This window comes from Jaculus jaculus, chromosome 16, assembly GCF_020740685.1.
Source record: "Jaculus jaculus isolate mJacJac1 chromosome 16, mJacJac1.mat.Y.cur, whole genome shotgun sequence".
Classification (NCBI taxonomy): domain Eukaryota; kingdom Metazoa; phylum Chordata; class Mammalia; order Rodentia; family Dipodidae; genus Jaculus; species Jaculus jaculus.
The window spans coordinates 63,058,197-63,082,040 of NC_059117.1; the positions used below are offsets into that span (position 1 = coordinate 63,058,197).

At 39.4% G+C, this 23,844-nt stretch overlaps 2 protein-coding genes across 5 annotated transcripts in view; one reads left to right on the forward strand and one right to left on the reverse strand.

Moving 5' to 3' along the window:
- The window catches only part of Rarb (retinoic acid receptor beta), a 501,591-nt gene extending 497,869 nt beyond the window's left edge, over positions 1-3,722 (forward strand). For all 3 annotated transcript variants that reach the window (XM_012949394.2, XM_004661295.3, XM_045135709.1), the window contains 2 exons: positions 420-578; positions 2,231-3,722. In XM_012949394.2, coding sequence (XP_012804848.1) covers positions 420-578; positions 2,231-2,427 — 356 coding nt within the window. In that variant the 3' untranslated portion in view covers positions 2,428-3,722. The remainder of the gene's footprint in view (positions 1-419; positions 579-2,230) is intronic.
- A 49-nt stretch (positions 3,723-3,771) lies between these two features.
- The window catches only part of Top2b (DNA topoisomerase II beta), a 75,132-nt gene continuing 55,059 nt past the window's right edge, over positions 3,772-23,844 (reverse strand). For both annotated transcript variants that reach the window (XM_045135708.1, XM_045135707.1), the window contains exons 26-36: positions 22,082-22,237; positions 21,850-21,933; positions 18,527-18,721; positions 14,897-15,041; positions 14,453-14,614; positions 12,535-12,736; positions 11,400-11,479; positions 9,898-10,008; positions 6,250-6,378; positions 5,085-5,179; positions 3,772-4,265 (exon numbers count right to left, since the gene is read on the reverse strand). In XM_045135708.1, the coding sequence (XP_044991643.1) occupies positions 4,092-4,265; positions 5,085-5,179; positions 6,250-6,378; positions 9,898-10,008; positions 11,400-11,479; positions 12,535-12,736; positions 14,453-14,614; positions 14,897-15,041; positions 18,527-18,721; positions 21,850-21,933; positions 22,082-22,237 (1,533 nt within the window). In that variant the 3' untranslated portion in view covers positions 3,772-4,091. The remainder of the gene's footprint in view (positions 4,266-5,084; positions 5,180-6,249; positions 6,379-9,897; positions 10,009-11,399; positions 11,480-12,534; positions 12,737-14,452; positions 14,615-14,896; positions 15,042-18,526; positions 18,722-21,849; positions 21,934-22,081; positions 22,238-23,844) is intronic.

A 23,844-nucleotide genomic window follows, 5' to 3' on the forward strand; every position in this document is an offset into this window, starting at 1 on the left:
AGGACTGGGGTAGAGTGAAGCTTTCTTCTTCTGTAGTCACCCCCTGCTGGCTCTCAGGAGGGCAAATCTCCAGTGGTTCCAGAGTTATGGCTTTAATTAAGGAGTGGGTTTAGATACCCCACCTGAGGTGCCTTCCACTGTTTGATACTGACACCTCCTGGTCACAGGAGGTAATGCTTCCCCTCAGATAAAAGCAAGTAGGCATCGTTTTAGACCAACCAATGGCCAAGTCAGTTGTCACTGCTTAAAGCAGCTGTGTATGCCCTCAACTTACAGTGCGATTGAATCACCGAATCAACAAAGCCACCATACAGTAGGACTAGGGGCTAACGCAGGGGGAGGGAGGGGCTGCAGTCCTCCACCTAAAAAAGACACACCCTGTCTGTCCAGACACTGAACGCTTTTCTCCTGGTACCCAGACCGCCAGGACCTGGAGGAACCAACGAAAGTGGATAAGCTACAAGAACCACTTCTGGAGGCGCTGAAAATTTACATCCGAAAAAGACGACCTAGCAAGCCTCACATGTTTCCAAAAATCTTAATGAAGATCACCGATCTCCGCAGCATCAGTGCTAAAGGTTGAGCCCTCAAGGGTGGCGGTGGAGGCGGGGGAGAGGGAGGGGGATAAATTCCATGAGGTTTCTTTCACAGCAAGGCGGCACTCACAGAAATCAGAAGGAATGACGTAGTGTGTGCACACACATGCATCCACCATGTACACAAACAAGCCCTCAAATCTTCTATTCACCTCCTCATTGGTTTCTCCAGTAAGACATATTCAGTTCATCCCAGCCTAGAAGACAAAAAGAACAGTTACCTGTCACCAGTGATCTTAATAGATGACTGAAAGCTTTTCAATTGCCATGGTTAATTAGAAAACCACTGTCCCCCAGAGAATGTATTCTCAATTTTCTGGTTTCATGCACTCCACTCTAGCTTTCCAGACATCTCTGGCTTACATACTTGACCTCTGTTTTTCCTACGTATCCAAGCCCCAGGAGAAATGACTCATACTTAGGGTCACTGTTACCAGCCGAAGTTCTCTCCATCACTGTGGTCACAGCTGTGCATGGAGAGATTACTTCTGCACTCTGAGTAAAGGAGTCCATCCTTGCTGGGTAACTCTTAGTTTACTTGGCAGCACAGGCAATTGCAGCAATGCCAGAAGCTCTATCAGCTGAGTGCAGAAGGGTTCCTACGGGTACAAGTTGGCATACCCGGTGCCAAGTGCGCTGTCCTTCCCATTAGCTGTGCAGACCTGAGGATGTTGGAACAAACTACAGGTGCTCAGAAGCACAGCAAACTTGGTTCACAAGGAACCTCAACTCTTGAGTTCCTTTAATGAAGTTTCTTCTTTATCACGAGTTTCTCCCTAGCACGGGATTAAGAGAAATAAAAAACAGAGACAGCAGTACTTGAGTGATCTAACTGATCTTCTACTCATCTCCTCATGGGTTCACTGGCACAATGCCTTGACTTTTAGAACGAGGCTAAGTTAGTGCTCTCATTCTCCACAGATGGCTAGGGCACAGGTAACAGAAGTGGTCACTAGTACGGTGCTTGCTCAAAGCATCAAACACAAGTGGGGCAGTTCTACTTCCATCTGTTGAGCAGCTTGTAGCTGGGGCTACAGCGAGGGGCCATGAGGGGTCCGGCTTCTGCAAAGCGCCACACTCGGGACTCAGGTCGTCGTCTGTCTTAGGGTAGCTGGCATCCCTCACTGTTTTCTAGCCTTTTGTCTCTCCTGATACACTCATCAGGAATGTCCCTTTCTACGTCGTCTCCTGAAACTCACTGAAGTGGTGGAACTATCAGATTTACACACACACACACACACACACACACACACACACACACACGCACACACGTCACTGCTTCCCTTAGGATGAGATGCTTTAATGTAAGGTTAGCCATCTCTGGGGTGCATCGTTTTGCACAATGCTCTGTATTCAACAGGAGCAATGGCAGGGTCCATGCCAGAAAGAGGCCCTTGGACACTGAGGCTGGTTACAAACCCAGCCTGATGATGCTTCACAGCACACTGACACCAGCGTTCCTGGCAGCTGACATTCCCACTTTCATGTTTATACTTCTGAGAGCTTTGCAGCAAGATACAAACCACCCAACACCTGCATTTCATGACTCTCCTAAGTATGGGGATGAATGTTGGTCCTTTCATAGCAAGCTTAGCATTTCTCTAACCAGGTCCATCTCGGTTTCACCTTTATAGGTGCCGAACGTGTAATTACCTTGAAAATGGAAATTCCTGGATCAATGCCACCTCTCATTCAGGAAATGCTGGAGAATTCTGAAGGACATGAACCCTTGACCCCAAGTTCAAGTGGGAACACAGCAGAGCACAGTCCCAGCATCTCACCCAGCTCAGTGGAGAACAGTGGAGTCAGTCAGTCACCACTGGTGCAATAAGACATTTCCCAGCGACATTCCCCAGTCACTTCCGTTCCGGGATTTAAAACACGGGAAGAACATTTTTAGTGCTGCTGAGTTTTTGGACTGAAACTATGTTAAAACTCAAGAAGGACCAAGAAGTTTTCGTATGTATCAATATATTCTCCTCACTGTGTAACTTGCCTAGAAACACAAACTTTTCAAGTTCTGAACATCAGCCGTTTCATGCAACCAGAAACTTGTGGAAGCTTCTACTCTCCTCTCTGAACAGTCAGGACGCATGGCAAGGACCCGGTCGGGATGAGTTAGCCCTGGTTAAGTTTCTGAAGACTTTGTACATACAGAAGTGCGGCTCTGTTGTCTCTATACTGTTTGGTGCTTTCCCTTTTGTCTTGCACACTCAATAACCAAGACACCGAGGTTATGAGACAAACTACTGTCCACGTCCACTAAGAAGGGCTCAGAAAGTAACTGCCCTGCATTCCTGGGATAATCAAGAGCACGGGGTAAGGAAATAGGACTGCTGTACCACACAGGATGAGATGAGACTAAAGATACTATAAGCTAGTAAGTACGGAAGCTTGTCCTTGCTTTCTGATACTCTCAATTCACATTTTATTTCATGTTGCCCAGTTCAAGTATACCAATTCACTGACTAGCAGAAGAGAATTATTATTCACTATAACTGCCAGTTCAGTTAACCCAATGTCATTTGTTCAATTGTTAATGTCACTTTCAATTAAAACTGGTTTATTACTTAATGATACAACTGCAGAAGGAAGAAGATACAACATGTTCAGTCATGGTAGCCTCCAAGGCAAACACGCTTTTCAGTGTCGTGGGTTTGCTACCCTGTCCATAAGCCACAGAGAGGCTGCATGGGATGAGTAGCAGGCTGGTCTGCTCCAGCGTCCTTCCTGGCCTATGCCTGACACTGGGATCTCCCCATCTTCACGTCACCCAGGGGCAATCACTAATGCCCAAAGGCATGGGCAGAGTCCCTGTCGGCTGGCCTTGTTCAGACACTATGAACAGAGTGACAGCTGTGGTAGAGTGGTTGGCAGACTCCTGTCAGGTGCTGAGTCGTCATGCAAGCAAGCACGAGAGCAGTCCTTGTTTTGATATGCTAGCAAGTCTGTGGCGTGCCCTTCCCAGCTCTGTTTGTAACCGAGACTGTGTAACAGCCTTCTATGTTCATATACCGTTCATATACACTAAGACTGTGTAACAAACAGCTTTCTATGTCCATATATTTACTGATTACCTTTTTCCATGGAGTCTCCTGGCAAAGAATAAAGTATATTTATTTTAAAGGTGTGTGGAGTTTTTACTGCTTTTTACCTTAAATAAAGAACCCAAGAACACAGTTTCATTTTTAATGTTTAAATTTCATTTCAAAAAGCAGGTCTGTAGTCTGCAATCATGACAATTAAAATCTGTGCTAATGCACGCAGTCTAAAACAATTCTACAAGCCAATCGGACAGTACATGACATTTCAATGAGTAAAAAAGAGCATAAAACTGTATGTGTAAGAACAAAATGTTAAAAGGCCTACCACAATAATAAAAAACCATCAAATACATCATCACATTAAAGTAAGCCAGATGTACAAAAGTCTGAGACAGAAAAGACAAAAGGACAACGCAGGGGACTTGCTGGAGAATGTCTGTGCTCTGGGCACTTAATTAAACATCGTAAAGTCAACATCTTCCTCCTCCTCCTCATCAGACTCTGCAAAGTACTTGACTTCTTTCCGAGCGCGGCCAGTGCGTGGCAGTGACGGTGGCTCAGAGGTGAAGTCTGAGGGGAAGATGTCTACATCTGAATCCTGATCGAAAGACGTTTTCTTCAGTTTCTAGATATTTAACAAAAAGAGAGGTTGTCACTCCTGAGATTAAGGAAGAGTCTAGTGCTATGAACTACTACTAACATTTACACTGAAGGATCACAAATCACTTTAGAATCAGAGTTGCAATGTCAATGTAGGCCGAGGATGAACTTTGGAAGGCCAAAGAAAGATCTGATATAGTTGGTACCCCCTCCCCACCCCACACTCATGTTTACTGAGTTATTGCCTCACCAGTGTAACATCACTGTTCTGAAATGTTCTATAATGCAACAAGCAAACACACTTGCCCAGTACAGTTTAAACTGAGCACACACTAACAAGTCATGCGAGTACAGCAAGATTCCTCAGTGTGTGTGGTCCACATATTAGTGTCTATGAAGATGTAGAGAGTCTTTGGTGGACAGAAGACGAGGGGAAAGATGTCCATGTGTCTAGCTACCATCTAAGTTTGGATTTATAGTTTTAATGGAAAGAGGAAATAAGGGTGAAGGGAGTGCATCTGATATAACTCATTAAAAAGAGGTAGATGGCTTCTGGAGAAGGGTCATATTAATTCAGAATATCCACTACAGTCACACAAATTCAATTAAAAATAAAATTCATCCAAGTTTATAGGAATAGTCTAATGTGTAAGTAGCCTGTGACTACATAGCTCTGTGGGTAAAACAAAGATTCCAAGTAGATTCATCTATGGCACCATACCCAGTACATAAATTAATGTCTTCCAGTTTTAAGTGACACAAGCTCTCCACTGATGAGAGACACTATGCTGGAAGCTGTCACAGGCATGTCAGGAGTAAGCTGTGCATTGGCAATACTGATTACCTTGCTGGGTGCTTTGGATGTCCTCCTGCCAGGGTTGTAGTCACCTTCATTCTCAGAGCCAGATGCTCTCCTTTTCTTTGCCCCACGGCCTTTACCTTAAAGATATGGAAGGGTCCAAACATTACGGTGACTCTTCTGGCATGGCCAGTGAGGCCCTGCAACCTTACACTCTTGCTATGAACTCTATGCATACAGTCTGACAGTGCCATTTGACTTCTGGGTTGCTATAACCAAGACTGAAAAACTTGAGAGACAAATTTTAATGATTAAGCCTTGAAAACACACTGACTTTCTGTGGATGTGGTTCTTTCTTGAGCCAGGGGAGGAAATCTTAGAATGCTTGCTTAAGTCACAGGTCGCTGTTGATCCAATTGACAAAAAAAACATGTGAGGTTTCACAAAGGCTTCACATCATGTACACATATCTACACACTGGCCATATGGCCTCGAGATTATTTCTTTTCCTGCCTCCCTCTTTCTCTATAGATCTACAGCTCTTTATTCCACACCTCCTTTAAGATGTAAAATAAAAACACTGATGAAACGTTCTTCACTGGAACAGGAGGATCAGCGGCTGCTCATAGTACTGTCATATCCAGAATGGACAGAGTTTAGCGTCTTTCCAGATTTTGCAAGCGAAGAAGTGCAAGGAAGAATGGGCACCAGCTCCAGCTGTGGATCCTAGTAGCGCTATTTCATCTCCTAGATAAGGGCTCTATTGCGAGAATCTTGTAGCTAGCCCACTCCAGTAAGTGTCACTCCTTAGTTAGTACCAAGTACTAATCTACACTTGTAATTCAAGAGGTGGAGGCAGGGTAACAATGAATTTGAGGTTGGCCTGGGGGAGACACACCAAGACCCTTGCAAATAGATCGTGTGTGTGCGTGTGCGCACGCGCCTGTGTACAAGGAGAGGTGGAGAATGAGTTCACTGCAGTGTAGGGTCTGTGAAGCTAGTTTTAGGTCAATGTTTGAACAGTGATGGCTCAAATACTCAGCTTTTTTGGACTCGATTATCTCAGCACCCATTCTTAGACACATAAGGCTCATTGACAAATGACCTAATTTACAGAAGTACCCAGTCTCTAAATTCCATAAAGTAGAAGAAAAGAAATCTCTTCCACATGGCACATATTCAAGGGCCATCCACACAAGACACTCCTTACCTTTTGGTGCTGGGGGTTTCTTTGGAATGCCGAATTCAGAATCTGAGTCAGAGTTCACAGTCTCTACAACTACCTTCTTCTGTTTGGGAGTTCTCTTGACTTTAGGAGCTGCATCTGAAGGAGGTTTACCTATCAAGCAAACATCCATTTCACAGATCAATGCAATCTATCAACACACCAAACTGAAGTAAGTCTGTAACAATGTGGCTTCTTACTGCTCATAAGAAACTGAGTGACCTTGAAAAACAAAATGGTCTCTCTGCTTGGTGCCAGTATAAAGACAAATAATATCTCAGAGATGACAAAACGGTCTTTATTCAATTAGGTATAATTTGATTTTAGATAATTCAATTGAGATATTTTAAGCAAAGCTATTAAATGAATTAAATAGTAACTTTTAAATATGGTATACTCGTGACAAAAGAAGTAGTATCTGACATATTAATTACAACCTAGGTTCAAGTACATGTTAAGTTCTAGCTTTTAAAAGTGCTTTAGTGGGGGAAACACATTTTTATGAAAACTTCAAATACAATGAACAGAACCCAACTCACTTTACTTCAGTAGCTTAGGTGAACTTATGAGAAAGATGTGAAAATCCTAAGTAGACAAACAATACAAGGCCTTGCTTTGCTGTGTTTTGTTGTAAAGACAGATCGTGTTTCCTAATTTAACCTGCAATTCTATATAAAAACTAATCACTTTTTACTTTATTTTTAATATTTGTAAAGTATTAATTTCCTTATGGCATTTTGAAGCATCCTTTGTTTGGGTTGACCACCCACCCCACAGTACTCCCCAACCTTGCTTAAACCCTTCTGGCCTCAGTACTCCCTTTCCACTTTGATGTCACATGAGTTCTATTATCCCCTGACCTTCCTCCCCTAAAGTGTCACTTAACCCTTTCTAATTTCCTGGCCTTTATACATAGTCACTGCCATGTAAGTGCACAGATGTAAAGATCAGAAGATAGGACCCACACAAAAGAACACGGCAAGCTTGTCCTGCTGAGCCAGTCACCTCACTTGACACATTGTCCAGTTCCATCCCTTCTCTTTTAGCTATGTGAAACTCTACTGTGTATATGCACCTCCCTTTCACTACCCATTCCTCAATTAACTGCCTTTGTTGCTACTGTGAATGGAGCAGCAACGAACATGGATATGCACATATACACATCTCTCTGGGACAATCTTATGAGTATATGCCCAGGAGTGATTATAGCTGGATGGCAATTCTTTTAGCCTTTTGAGCAAAATCCACACTGGTTCCCACAGTGGCTATACCAGCTTATACTCTCATCAACAGTGAATAAGGCGTTCCTCTTTCCTCACATCTTCACCAACATTTTTTGTAATTTTTTTCTTGATATTAGCCACTCTGACTTAGGTGAGGTGGAATCTCAAAGCAGTTTTAATTTGCATCTCCCTGATGGCTAAGATACTGATCTTAAAATATGTACTGGGCATTCACATTTCTTCTTTTGAGAACTGTCTGTTTAATTCATTTTATTGACTGGAAATTTTTGTTTGTTTTCTGGTATACTTGTATAATGAAACTTATTGATATCCCAAACAACTGAATACTTTCCTATTAAAAATTCACAAGCAGTGCTGATTCCATAGAAACTGTCTCCCGTGTGTCACTCTGAGATGCTGAACTCTACAGTATGGTGGAGTGAGCAAAGACTGCGTTGCTTCTCCTATCCATGGGTTCTCATGACTAGATCCACCACAAGGGCCCAAAGGCACCTCCCCGTAGGAGTGCAGACTTAACACAGCAGGGAACCAGAGGCCATTCTTTCTTCTGCTTACAATATTATGTGGCACTTCTACTGCTCCCAGCCAAACATAGGTCAGATATGTAAGTACTATGAGCTTCCTTTTTGCTGCAAAGTACAGACCATAACCTGTATACTATATGTAACTTGGAATTAACACAGACAGTTCCTCAAAGGAACAAGAAATGCTATCTTCTTGAAATAATATGTGGAAATTATACTTTGGGGTGTAGGCAGAGGAAGAGGAGAGCTTACTGAGGTCCCTGAAGTCATCTTGCACAGTGTCCTAATTCAACACACACAAGGCCAATTCAAGCTAGTAGCAAATCCAAATAGGTTAGGTGGTATGATAGTTTGACCTTTTAGTTAAACTCTTGTTAGCTTAATAAAGGATACAAGAAGATACACTTCAAGAAGGGATATAGGTCCCAAGATATTTTTTAAAGACACTCATTTGAAGACTAAAAAAAGAAAAGAAGAAAAAAGAAAAACCCAAAATGCTTTAAAGGGAAATTATAACATGTGTCTCAGTTTGGGTTCCCCAGAAGCCAAAGTTGCCTGACCCTAAGATATGGATGTAGGCATCAATATTCACTTGGGATGTGATAGTTTATAAAATTGAGACAGTGAGCAGAGGAAAGCTAGTCATGGATGAATTATCAAGCCACTTTTTCTCTAGGAGCTTAATTAATCCCATGAGGAATTTGGAAGAGCCAGTATAAAGCATAGTCCAGTCAACCTGCCTGGAATGGTGAGGGCACTGAGCATTATTTCCAGACCAGCTTTCCCCTTCCTTGGTGGAAAGGTCGCTAGGGTAGGAAAGTCAGCACTTCAGCACAGCTGCACTGCTCAGGGCCTCTGCAAAGAGAGCGACGCTGGCCACTAAGAGGTGAGGACGACAGTCCTGGGTGTGCACCCGGGGCGCTGGCTAGAGAGACTAGCACGGCTCATGTCATCAAAATGCTAGTGCACTCAGCACAAGCAGGAACCTCACAGTTTCTAGTACTACTGTGCTGCTGTGATTCAGGTGCACAGAGGTAAATGCTGGTGTAAGTCAGATCCTGAGAGAGTAGTCCATATGGGCTTAATTAAATGGATGTGATTTTTTTCAAGTAAATATTAATTTTCAAACACAAAGCACTAATACTGATCTTCAAAATGACCAAGATATATGATTGATTTATAACATTAATGAATCATTCAGTGTTTCATGGACAACCTAAGGCTATGGAAAAGAAAAAAGCTATGATTCGCGGAGAAAAGTAGACCCGAACTGAACTGGCTGATCCTCAGACAAGGAGTGGAAGCATGACTAGCAGAAGGTAACAGAATGAAGCTACTAGCAAGACAAAATTTGTATGCACTTTCTAACCCAACAAATTGCTTTAGATTATCAATACGTGAGATTGTGTTTTATTTTATTTTGTTTTGTTTCTAGAGGTAGGGTCTCACTCTGGTCCAGGCTAACCTGGAATTAACTATGTAGTCTCAGGGTGACCTTGAACTCATGGTGATCCTCCTACCTCTGCCTCCCAAGTGCTGGGATTAAAGGCATGTGCCACCATGCCCGGCTTAATACGTGAGATTATTGTATAATTATAACAGTTTTAAAACATAATCTTAACATGTCTTCTCTCATATGTGAACTTAGACTTAAAGGAGAGGAGGAATATGTTCATACAATAATATGGTCCAATAGTTATTCTAGAATTCCTTCCTGCCCATGATTAGCAAACAAAAGGGAGCCTCCTGGTACTTTCAGTGTAACAATTCACAGTGAAGCACCAGTGCAAGCGTTTCAAATTACATCAGATTTCTCTTTCCATCAATCCACTCTACATGTCACATAATCAAATATGAGTACGCACCCTTTTTAGCTGCTACTGTTTTACTTGGAACTTTATCTGTTTGCTTCAGACCAAACGATGGAGAAAACACAGAAGCGGTATCTTCTTCATTACTGTCAAATTTAGCGGAATCTAAAAATGTCAAAGTTGCTTTAAGTAAAGCGATTCTATAAAGACCTCTCACTAAACTGATTGATGACTTGTCTTTAGTGAATAAAATATCTTGTAAGGTTCTCTTTGAATCATATGATGCAGAGTCATGTAAATGAATTGCACCCAAGGCTATTTAAAACACAACTGACAAGTTCACACAATATACAATGAAGACTGATTTTTAAGACAAGATGAAAAGGCTCTACTGGTATTATCTTAGTATCTAAACCAACACTATGAGCCCTTCAACAGTAATAGCACAAATGTTCAAATCAAAAATAGGAAACATTTATATTTTTAAGTCAATAAATCATTGAAGATTAGTTTAAAAGGCATACAAGCTTACCTTCAGTTTACTTTTTAGAGGGGAGAGACAGGGTCTCATAATGTAGTCCAATCTGGCTACTCTTATAATCCTCCTGCCTCAGCCTCCCGAGTGCTGGGATTACAAGCATGCGCCACCACGCCCGGCTTCCGCTCACTTTTATCCACAAATTAGTTTAATTCTGCAATCAGTTCTTTCTTCTTCCACATCCTAGCAGGTTTTAAAGTGATCACTTGGATTTCAGTATTTTTACAGAACTTTGGACAGCTGTTAAAAATGAATGCTGTCTATACTTAAGAGACAAATTCAACAAATCTAGGTGTTTGTCTATCTGGCTGTATGCATGTAATTAAAAATGCAAGACAGTGAACCAACTGACCTTAAATAATGCACACACAGAAAATATAGGCATAAAAAATATACCATGATTAAAGTTGCCCCTATCAAAGTTTCTTTTATGTTTATTATAACTTCATTATAATTTTTTATTAAAATTATATAGGGTAAAAACTTCACATAAGATAAAAGTTCATTCTTCACATGAGTCCCTCAAGCCTTGAAGTTTGTTATTTTCTACTGTTTTACCTAAGGAAGGGTAAAAATCTTTGAATGGAAACCCACTTCTTGGCAAACAGCCAGGGTTTAGGAGAGGCATTCAGTATTGGCCATAGTTCAACTATTAGGGTTAGTGACACACATCCATTACACTACATGGTGGTGTTTCTACAGTTTCAAACACATTGATTCACACTGCCATGAAGGTTAAAATACATCTTTTTTAGACTTCCCTCATTAGAAAAGCACTAAACATATACTACACACAGCAGGGAGGCACCTGCCTTCCTGCCTGCATGCATCCACAGTATCTACTCTGACCAGTCAGTTGTAAATCAACTTAGAACAAATAAACAGGCCTTTGTACACTAAGCAAAATGTAAACAGTCTTCATGAAAAATTCTAACGTTAAATCCTGGCATGATTTTTAAAGTTTTTCTCTATTAAACATAGCACTAATGATTAACAAATAAAGACCAAAAGAACATACCATCTTCTGACTTCTGAGAATGTGAAGGAAATGAGAAGAGATTCCCAAAATCCTGACTTTTTTTCTCATGTGAAGATTTTCTATTAGGAAGAAAATAACACAAAAAGGACATAAGTAAAATATCTAGTTTCAACTTTGCTGAGTTCTGTATGCTCTACACTGCAGGACTGCAATCACACAACACAGCTTCAGTGCTCTCAGTTTAAGAAACCGTTCTCTGCTAAAGGTGGCAATGCTAGCCCACCACTCCCACCAACCATTAAAAACACAGGTGAGCACAGACACAGATAAAATGGTGATGTACTGCAAGAACAGAAACTGGACCAGGATTTAAAGTTAATTAAAGTCGCATTAAAATCCAGGTGTGGTGCTACATGCCTTTAATACCAGCACTTGGGAAGCAGAGGTAGGAGGATCGTCCTAAGTTCAAGGTCACCCTGAGACAGGCTACAGTGAAACTCTATGTCAAAAAACTATACATACTCGCTAAATTTTACAGTTGACATGAATAGTCATTCTAAATTATTAGTAAGAACCCAAGGAATGGCCTCCCCATCACACAGGCAATTGTCCATTCTGAGTGCAGGTGACACTTATTTCTGTCTGGTCAAGGCCAGTGATGGCAAGTAAGAAAACACTACTCTGGAAAAACCCTGAAGTAGTTCATAACCCTCATCTCCCCCATGTTAGTCTTAATATTCACCTAAAACAAGCACAATCAATCAAGACCAAACCTAGAGAGGAATCAAATTTTCCAAGTCTAAATATTTAGAGACTATTTCCCAAATCAGGAACTGCTGAAATACATCTCATAAGCAAGGTATTTCTTATAAATAACATTTTACTGGAACATATATCTACATGTATTTGTTTATATGCTGTCTATGGCTTGCTAGAATGACAGCATGGGTTAGTTGTGACAAAGGCACATGACCAACAAAACCTAAGATGTTAACTATAGAGTCCTTTATGAGAAAGCCTGCAGTCTTTCTACTCAACTCCAGCAAGAGCTATGGGAACAGCTACAATACCTACCAAAGCAGAATGGAATGTCTTGGAGCTTACTGAGACCCTTGGCGAATGCCTGGAACAAAACCACTGTGAATGAATGAACAGCGGTGGCACCATTACTTACTCTGGAGCAGGTTTTGATTTGCCTGGAGAGAAGGTATACTCATCTTTCTCCAAGCCATCTGAAGGGACAAACTCATCCTCCCCATCATTTGTCAGGGGAGATGCTTTGACTTTTAGCTCTTCCAAATCATTATTGTCATCATCATCATCAGCATCATCATCCTCCTCTTCTGAGAAATCAAAGGTGTACTTAGGTCTTTCCGCTAGAAAAAAATAAAAATGAATGTTAGCAGGGCACAGTGGTATGTGGCTGTAATTCTAGAAAATGGGAGGCTGAGGCAAGAAGTCGAGGCCAGGCTGGGGGATGCACACTGAGAGTCACGATCTCAAGAACAACAGTAACAAAAAAACACGAGGCTCAATATCATAGATTTGCCACAAAAAGAATTTTTAAAATACATAAAAATGATAAGGATTTAGAAAATAAAAACTAACAGCTTTGATCTCAAAGCATGAATCAGTGTACATCTTCCAGAACATGAGAGATGATGCTGTGCACTCAGAAAACATGGGACAAGATTATTGACTTAGGATGCTGCTTGTGCTTAAATGTTACTCAAAAACAAGGAAGTGGGGCTGGAGAGATGGCTTAGTGGTTAAGCGCTTGCCTGTGAAGCCTAAGGACCCGGGTTCGAGGCTCGGTTCCCCAGGTCCCACGTTAGCCAGATGCACAAGGGGGCGCACGCGTCTGGAGTTCATTTGCAGTGCTGGAGGCCCTGGCGCGCCCATTCTCTCTCTCTCCCTCTATCTGTCTTTCTCTCTATGTCTGTCGCTCTCAAATAAATAAATTAAAAATGAACAAAAAAAAAATTTAAAAAAAAAAACAAGGAAGTGGCCATTTATGTCCTTGTCTTGAACAGCCACTGTACAAAGGACTACTTATATAAGACTTCTCATTTGTTCAATTACAAATGACAAATTTTATATTTTTTTAAGTGCTAAAGTTTTGCTCTAATTAAAATTTTTTATCTTCTCTTCAGTGTGAGTTTTACAATAAAATAGCAAAGAGAGTAAATTCTTAGATAAATAAGATGATAGGAAACATAAAAATCTCAATATAGTCATAAAATGATATAATGCATAGAAAGACACCTTCTATGGGGGTAAAGCATATTGACATAATATAAGTAAATTTTATGACAATTGCTAGCATGCATTATGGGATAGAAATTTAAAATCATTTGATTATTACATGATTTTACCTTTTATTTTTCATGATGGAAAATTCTAAACATAATTTTGAAGCATCTGATTTAATAAATTAATTTTACATAATTGAAGTTATTCACATTAAAGATTCACCTATATTATACCTATATACATTAGAAAAAGAAATTTAATCACTTGATTAGAAAACCAAAGAATATAAGGCATATCATTAAAAATTTGTCAGAATTAACTATAATGTTGCAAGTCTTATTGTAATAAAATAGGACCTAACAGAATGTAAAATAAATCTATACAATAAGAAAATCATCAGATTTTAATTATCTGATACTTCATTAATGAGTATTCAGTAAAGAGAAGATCATATATTAAAAGTAACAATATACTGACAAGATGAGATTCTGCAGCCCAACTTTACCACTGTAATTATCTAAAGGAGCTATGTGCATAGAATCAGAATGTTATAAGCAGGAGACATTTCATGATACAAGAAGTAAAGAATATTCACACTTCTACTTCTAAAAGACATTGAAGAAAGTATCTTCAAGTCATAAAGGGAATATTACCCAAATTTTATAATAAAATTCAGTAAGAAAACATGATACACTTTAAGAAAAGATCATTCTCCAATTTTTGTCTTTGTCACTTCTCTAAACATGATGATTTAGTACTTTAGTGACACTGATAACACTATCAACTTACAGATCAATCTGTAGTATACAATAAAATAAACGTAAAATATATGACAATACCAGCTGCTCTCCTAAGCAAAGAATCTCTTGGAATAACCACAGGTTCTGTCTCTTCCAGATCACTCTCCGACTTGGACTCATCATCAGACCAAGGATTCCGTTTCTTCACTTTCTTTGCACCTGGTTTACCAGATGACGTGGGGGTTTTCCTGACCCTGGTGCCTAAGAGAAAGCAACGGTGACCTATGCAGATGTGTGAGACTATATAAACCCTTACACAATGCCAACAGAACTCATCTTCTCACACACACATACACAAAAGGCTCTAGTAACACCCTATACATACAGTCTTTTCTGTCTCACACACACATGCACAAAAGACTCCAGTTACACCGTGTACACAGTCTTGTCTTTTCTGTCTCTCTCTCTCTCTCTCTCTCTCTCACACACACACACACACACACACACACACACACACACACACACAGAGCCGCAATTCCTTACCAGGCTCCTTTCTCTCCCTTTTGGGTTTAGGAGTTTTGTTGACAGGAGTTGATGGGGTCAATGCATCTTCTCCTGTGCCTTCCACTGGTGCTGTACTGAATTCTTCATCAAATTCCACTTTCACTGCTGTGGTGTCAAGATCACCCTACATATTCAAAACCAAACCAAACCTGAGTAAAACTAAAATTTGAGGAACATTGAATATTTTAGAAACATGGTTCCAGTCAACAGACAGCTTCTTTCTTCATACCAAGTTAAGTTTTTGAAAAAAAGTGATTTTAATGCAGTTCTAACAGATACCTTTGATCAGATCATGTTTTACTTGCTTCATTTACTGTAGCAAATAGCACTGTTTATAACCACCTACCCATTTTACTCAGATGACAGATACTTAGAAAAATCATGTTGAAAAGAAGCAGCTTTTGATTACCTAAGGATCCACGAGTATACGCAAAGGAACCCACAGAATCAATCCCTCTACCTGAAGTCTGCACATACTGTAACACTGTCCACATTCTGAAGGAAGAGCAGCGACACATGCCACACAATGCCAGGCACTGAAAGGGAGACTCCAACCCTAAGACTCCTACAGCAGAGAAGGGAAGCAGGTACATCAGTCACAACAAGAAAAATGACAAGTACAGAGTGAGGGACAGCGGCAGTTTGAGGGTAAGTGAGCAACTCTGCGTAAGGAGTCAGAGAAGCAGCTGTAAATGGTGCTGTCCTGAGTGGCTGCTGAAGGAATCATGTAAGTTTGCCAAGTAAAAAGAAAGGAGAGAAGAGCAGGCCTAGTCAGGAGGCACAAGCATGCAGCAGCACAGTCTTTGTAAAGAATGAGGTCTTTAAGCAGAGCAGCTAGTCTGTTAGAAGTTGAGGAAGTGTACAAGTAGCCAGGAAGGAGTAGGAGCAGAGAGAGGCATGCAGGTGTGAACCACTGCTGTGAGAAGTCTATGTGGTCAGTGCGGAGTCAATCAAGATGTTTAAGCATTTGTGTGAAACTCGGCTTTACTTTTTAGAAATAGTATCCCGGTACTAGACACAAGTCTAAATGGGATAAAGTGGAGAAGAGCAGAAGTCATGATTATGATTAGAGTCAGGGGGACTAGTTAAACTAGTTAGGAGGACCAGTTTTTAAAGTATTTCAGGGAAAATTTAGCGAATTCTAAAGCAATATATCAAAGGGGACCAAGGGAAGGGGGCAGATTTTGGAATTATACCGGGCAATCAATAAAACATTGATTAAACGGGAGAACTCTCCCACTTCCTACTGCTAGCGATAGCTAAGTCAGGATAATAGGCATAGCTCAGACACGCTGAGGCTAAGGGCTTTGGACACTCTGGTGGCTATACCCAAGCCTGGGGCAACATGATAGCTTGGGGACAGAGACTTGAAAGTCATCATTGTAAGTAGGAGCAGTTTGGAGCAGAGATGAGGTTGAAAGAGTTTGGAGGCCAGACGTGGTGGCGCACGCCTTTAATCCGAGCACTCAGGAGGCAGAGGTAGGAGGATTGCCATGAGTTTGAGGCCACCCTGAGACTCCACGGTGAATTCCAGGTCAGACCCTACCTTGGAAAACCAAACAAAAAAGAGAGAGAGAGAGAGAGAGAGAGAGAGAGAGAATGGAGAACTGCACAAAATAGGATAAAGACCACTGTCCTAGGAGAAAGGTAAGTGTGTGTGCATATGGTGAGGAGACAGACAAGAAGACAGTTGTATGGCCTCAGTTTACCTCAACAGAAGAGAGTACCTGCTGTATGTCAAAATATTCTGTGCCTCAAACACTGGCTCTTCACAGAAACTCTCCAGGCTGTGACTCCAATACAGGGTCATTTCTTAAGTCCTAATAAGTCTGAGCCTGTATTCCCCAACACCCTTGAGCATGTCTGCGTAACGGTCCCTTGTAACATCAACCTGTCCAGAACCTATCCTCTTTAACCACGCACAACCCTGTTTTCTCGGCTCTGGACATCATAGCTGGCCTCTCCTTCCAGCTAACCTTGGCCCATACTGCTTAAGGTCAGGTAAATGTGTTCTTTTCTCAATAGCACCTGTCAGGGCCAGTGATTCAGGATGTGATTAATAACTGTGTAACTAAGGAGGAAAACAAAGTAATGTAAGATGATAGCTAATTTTGAAACAAACTTTTTTTGGTATGAAACTCCATGAATTGATCATAACACAGAAATTAATATTTTAAAAAATAAAGATAAAGCTCTTTATCTTGTTATGTTTTTAAGATTTTAGTTTAGGGGCTGGATAGCTGGCTCAGTAGTTAAGGTGCTGGCCTGCAAAGCCCAAGGACTCATGTTCAATCTCTCCCCAGATCCCACATAAGCCAGATACACAAAGGTGAGACAAATCCAGGGTCACACATGCCCACTAGGTGGTGCAAGTGCCTGGAGCTCAACTGCAACTGCTGAGGCCCTGGTATGCCAATTCCACCCCCACCCTTGCTCTCTCTAAAAAAAATTTTTGTTGTTGTTTATTTTTATTTATTTATTTGAAAGTGACAGAGAGAGAAAGAGGCAGATAGAGGGGAAAAAAAAAAAAGAGGCAGATAGAGAGAGAGAATGGCCACAACAGGGCCTCCAGCCACTGCAAGCCCTCTTGTGCATCTGGTTAATGTGGGTCCTGGGGAATTGGGCCTTGAATCAGGGTCCTTAAGCTTCACAGGCAAGCGCTTAACCACTAAGCTGTCTCTCCAGACCTCTAAAAAAATTTTTAAAAATTAGATTTTAGTTGAGGAAGATGCTGGCACTGGTATTCTCTCTCACTGTAAAAACTGAATTTAAGCTGGGCATGGTGGCATACACCTTTAATCCTAATGCTCAGGAGGCAGAGGCAGGAGGATTGCTATAAGTTTGAGGCCACCCTAAGACTATATAGGAAATTCAAAGTCAGACTGGGTTAGAGCAAGAAATTCAGGGGGAACTGAATTTAAGACAGATGCACTGGCATGTCCCTATGATCCCATCTACTCAGGGGCCACTTAGACAAAGGAACTTAAAAAACAGAAAATAAACATTAAGTGGCTCTAAACACAAGCATGATCCTTGACTAACAGATTGCTCTTTCTGGGCTCCACAATGCACAGAAAGCAGATTTCCTGCAGTGCCTGTGGAGATAGCTCAGTGGAGAAAGTGCTGGATAAGCAGGAGTTGCTGAGTTGGGATCCCCAGAGCCACACAAATGCATATCCAGTAGCACAAGCATCTGTAAGCCCAGCATGCCCGTAGCAAAATGGGAGGTGGAAATGAGAACCCCAAAGCTTGTGGGTTAGCTGGCAACAGTGGACAACAAAAGATCCTGCTTCCAACAACATGGAAGGTGAGGACCAATGCCAGAGGTTGTCCTTTGACCTCCATATGCATGCTATGGCACATACATGCCCACATTCATATTCTCTCTCTCTCTCTTTCTCTCTGTCTCACACACACACACGCACACACACACACATACACACACGTATCACAATCAAATACATTACAAAGAATAGAGTATAACCAAGTACACAAGCAGCATCAAAGTCTGGATGTCATTTCTGTGCAGTGATCCTTTATTCACTGCATGTGTGTGCTTCGTTCACCTGTGCAAATATGACCACGTGTGCAATCTGCCAGTGAGCTTACCTTCTTCTTCTTCAGCAGCTTTTTGCTGGCATCTGCCTTCATGGCAGCGATCTCAGGAACCACCCTTCTCCCGTAGGGGGAGGGCATCGTCTCCTCCAGCTGCAGCTTCTTCACCTTGGGCTTGCCCACTTTGCCTTTCACTGCTTTTCCTGACATTCCCGCCAGCACGTCTTCCCGTTCTTGTGCTTCCACTTTCTGCACGTTGACAAAGGGAGGAGACACACACACAGCTCCTTAGAGCAGACCGCTACAGCACAGGACACTACACAGTGCTACTCACACCTTAAGCAATAAAGTTTCCTCTCAGCTCACTGACTCTAAGACAAATTCATGGGAAGACAGACTCACCAGCAAAACTAAGTCTGAAGACTCAAGTCATAAACCCAAATCATCTTACTGGCTTCTCACTTGTAACACAAGTGCCTAGTGGAGACTGAAGGACCTAACATGATCTCTTCCAGACTCAGGGTCCTAGGACGTGCTAAGGAATCAGGACAGCTCATGAGCTGGTGTCAGAAGCCTGGCAAAACCACAGAGGCCATTCTAAGGAGAAGTACAAAGCCATTCCTGTCTACTGATATGTCATGATCACTCCACAAATGTGAAGTCAGGAAGTAAAAAAAAAAAAAAAAGGATTTAAAAAGTTCACTACATTGAACTTATGGGGTTCTATATAACAATAAATGAGGTTATAACCAAGATTAATGTCACAGGTCCTGTATTTAAAAAAATTATGATATCTCTTAAAAGACATTTAAAGAGAGTTTGTCATATAGTAATTTAAAAATGATAGGCTTTAAAAGTAACACACCAAATTTCAATGCTGGTACTTTACGTATGTATGTATGTATGTATGTATGTATATATATGTATGTGTATATAAATATATATATATATATATATATATAAAAATCTCCATGAGCGAGTTGAAATTTTATTATGAAAACCAAAACTTCTGGTTATCAAGCTACTGAAACTGTGAACAATACTTTGCAATGAAGGTTAAAGTAGCAAATACAAACAACATACTAAGTAAAGAACTTACCAACAAGTTAAGCAAGGCAAACATTCTAAGTAAAACTGAACAACAGCAATAGTGCAAAGGTTCCTATGCATAATCTTATTTCCTTGCCCAAAGCAAATAGCCCCCATCATTTAAGAATGTTAAATATTAAAGCCATTCTAGACTAAGACAGCAACAATTACAAACATAAAAACTAAGGAGCTTTCCAGTGCATGTTTATCTAACTGAATACAATTTAAAATATGCTATAACATGAGAAAAATAAAATTACCTTAGAATATCAATTAATAACTTAATAATTAATTAATTAAAATCTGCCTACATTCAAAAATACCCATGTAAAACTAAAATGCTGAAATTCATGAGTTAATTTGATGTTTATTTATAAAACAAACTCCCAATATTTTCATTATTCAACAAGATAGATAAAAATTATGATAAAGGCATAATAATTAAAAATTAATTTAATAATATATGACACCTAGTATGAAGAAATCTATAAAATTTATACAAAAGTATAACATGATTTTGATAAATGGAGTAAAATCTATTGCACTAAATGGTATGAAATAACATAAAAATGATACTTCATCCCAGATATGCATCTATAATTTGATATTTAGTTTTGAACAGATATTTATTTTACTGTTCTTCAAATGAGATTAGCAACTGAAATTTTTCAAACTGTGTCCTCAAGAATGACAGATACTTTCTAGTGCCTCCCCATGGCAAGTGTTAGCAATCCAAAGCTGCATTTCCAGATGAGGAAGCTGAGGCTCTGAGAATGTGTCATTGCTTATGACCATGGTGATATAGCCCCCATAAGTAAGATGGACAACTCAAAGCAGTAATAACATTCTTTGGCTGTGACTGTTTTAAATAATGACTTTTCAACTTCAGTCCAAATAAAGCACAAAATGAGGAAATTTATAAACATCAGTATAATATTTTAATATAGATGTTTAAAGCAGTACCAGAGTAATATAGTAGTATCAATCAAGAGCAATTTTTCCTTGTAATGTATGCTTGATTAGTGTGGCGAGGGGGTGCTGGGGATGGAACTCAAGGCTAGGTAAGTGCTCAAACACTGAGCTATACCCACAACTCCATATAAATTTTTTAACATGTAAACAAGTATGAAAAAACAATTACTCAATTTTTTTTAATCTAATTAATGGGCTGGAGAGATGACTTAGTGGTTAAGTGTTTGCCTGTGAAGCCTAAGGACCCTGGTTTGAGGCTCGATTCCCCAAAACCCATGTTAGCCACATGCACAAGGGAGCACATGTGTCTGGAGTTCGTCTGCAATGGCTGGAGGTCCTGGCGCGCCCATTCTCTCTCACTCTCTCGCTGCCTCTTTCTCGGTCTGTCACTTTCAAATAAATAAATAAACATAAAACAAAAAAATTTTAAAAATCTAATTAATGTATAATGTCAAAAAGTATGAAGTCAAGATATTGTAGCACTTGAAAGATCATTGACTGGTCCTGCAACAATAGTAAAAAAAAATCCAGAAATTCTATCCAGCAAGCAATAAATTACATCTGTTCCTAACAAAAGCCAAGGCTGTGAGACTGAGATGTGTAGACAATACAGAGAATGAAAAAAAGTGAAAAGAAATCATCATGCCATGGCAAATGGCATTTTACCTTTGGCTACTCAAAGCTAGGTAGTAATTCTATTGCCATTAACTTAATTCTACCACTTTATGGGGGCAATTTTGTAAAATGGTTACATTTTAATTCTTTTCTCTAATTTTTACATTTTTTAAATGAGAATTATACTTGGGAGAAAAATATGTTATTACACAAAAATATTGCAATGTTATAAATCTAAAGAAAGTCAAAACACCAATATTCAATGCAATCATGTACCGACCTGACCTCACTCCAGAAAAAACACCAGAGTAAATCAATTAGCTCAGTTAGCACTCAACAAAGAGAGTTTAATTACTAGAAAGTGTTAAAATTTAAAATATCCTAAATCTCTACTCCACAGCACTTATATTCATCAGGCTAGAAGCAGCTTTTCTTTCTAACTTTACAGAACTACAGTTAGCTTAATCCAAGCTTCACTTATTAATACTTTACCACAGAGCTAAAGGAAATGTTAAGATAATTTTTAAAATGTTATCTCTTAAACACTGTTTTTCCAAATATATTTTGTTTTTTCAAAATATTTCTTTTATTTACTGACAGTACTAGAGATTGGACTTAAGGGCTTTGTGCATGCCAGGCAAACGCTCTACCACTGCACTATATCCTTAGCCCGAATATACATCAACAGAGACTTAACATACATCCAGTTCTTCCACAAATGCTGCTAAATCTTCTTTCCAAAGATCTGAAGGAGATTTTCTTTTAAGATCATTGACCTCTCGTCCCTATAATTAAAAAGAAAAAGTAGTACAGTTTAACATTCATTAGTTTTTAAATGTGTAAATCAAAATACTTATGTTTAGGAAAAAGAAAATCAAAGATATGGAAAATACTGAAATAGTTTCAAATTATTTAACCCAGAGAAGTTCATACTTTTGTATCTCTCTGTTTAATGAGTTCTTCAACTTTTTCTTTAGTAAGAGACCATAGAGACATATTTAAAATATAATTAAAGTCAGGGCCTGAAGGAGTTCCTGAATCAGAGGAACTATCATCATGCTGGTTTTGTGTTTCTTCCTCTTCTGCTGCCTGTAAAAAATAATAAACTTCATATTAAAGTCCATTATAATATCAAATCAATGCTTAATTTTCTTGAATAACAAGTTAAAAATTCTACAAATGCTACACTGTCAATGCTATACCTTCAGGGAGATGGAGCTATATTTTAGGCTACCTGTAAGATTGCCTATAAAACATGTCTTCTGTAAAAGATGTTAAAAATTTTCCAAAGATAGACAATGAAATCTTCAGAAGGGATGGTATGTTCTATTCCTGTGCTTACCCAGGTATTTAGGGAAAAGTTAAGTGCTCTCCTCAGAGTAAAGTCACAAAACAAGCCACTGTATCTTAAATTACTGAATAGAATGTCTGATTGTTGCATGTTATCATACATCTATACTGGTGAGTGAATGACCAGTTGAAACCCAACATAACTACCAATTGTTTTAATAGTTATAATAATAAATATAGGTACACTTACTAGGGATGAATTGTTAATGAAAGTTCTCTCAAGAAAGATTACTCAGGCAAGAATTTACTCAAGCAAGAATTCAGAAAATTAGTTCACCAAAGGCTAGGAGCTGATAAGTTAAAGTAGCAAAGCATTTCTGAAAATTTATTCATAATGTATTTTCATGAAAAAAAAACTGCAACAAAAAACCTGTGCTAATATTAAGTTTCAAAATATGAACAATAAAATTAATTTTAGGTGTAAATGCCTTCAAAGGCTTAAAAATAAAAATAAACATTAAATAAAATTGAATCTAAATTCTTTAAGGCACTAAAAGAATTTAGAATAATGTTAACCATGATACCTCATTAAGCAAAAGAAGTTGTATGTATGTGTGTGACACACCAAGTTAGGTCCCGGTGTTCTTTAGAAGTAAAATGATAAAAATTAAAGTTGCAAAGCAAGATGCTTCATTATACAAATAAAATGGGAAACTCATCTACTGAGTTGGTAAATGATTAATAAGTCCTAGATAACTTGTAGCAAATTATTCTGCAGTTTTAAAAAAGTTCTTTATGAGATAATGTGCTGCCAATGGGCACCTAGGCTGCCAGGTGACTGTAAGATGTTAGGACGTCTTACAATCCTTGCACTCACATTGCAAAAGTCCATATGATCTAGGATTTCATGACACTGAAAGTACTATTAGTAAGCACTCTGAATATATGTGTATTTCACTGTAAACAAGAACATAACTAAGGGTACTTTTAGAAATCAGTTAAATAAACTTTTCCATGTTTAATGATAGAATTTCATTATGTTTTAAGAAATAACCTTAATCTTCTAGTTAGCTGTTTTATAATTCCCTCTCTTTCCTGAATATACACAGTAAGAGGCTCATGGAAGAGCAGCTCATTTGGGAACCTGAACTCCCTCATGTATATACATGGCCACAGTGCTGAAAAAGATCTGATGGTAATAATTCAATACTGAAACAAAGCTAGCCTTTGCCTTTCTCCATGAATTCTGCTTCCACAAGGAAGGCATTCTCAAGTACCTTTACCTTTGAAAACTAAGTGTTAAATTTACTAGCTACCAATTATGATTTTAAGAAGCAGCTTACATCAATAATGACACAGAAGTACAAGTATGTCAACCATGAAGTGAGTTTAACCGCACAGCAAAT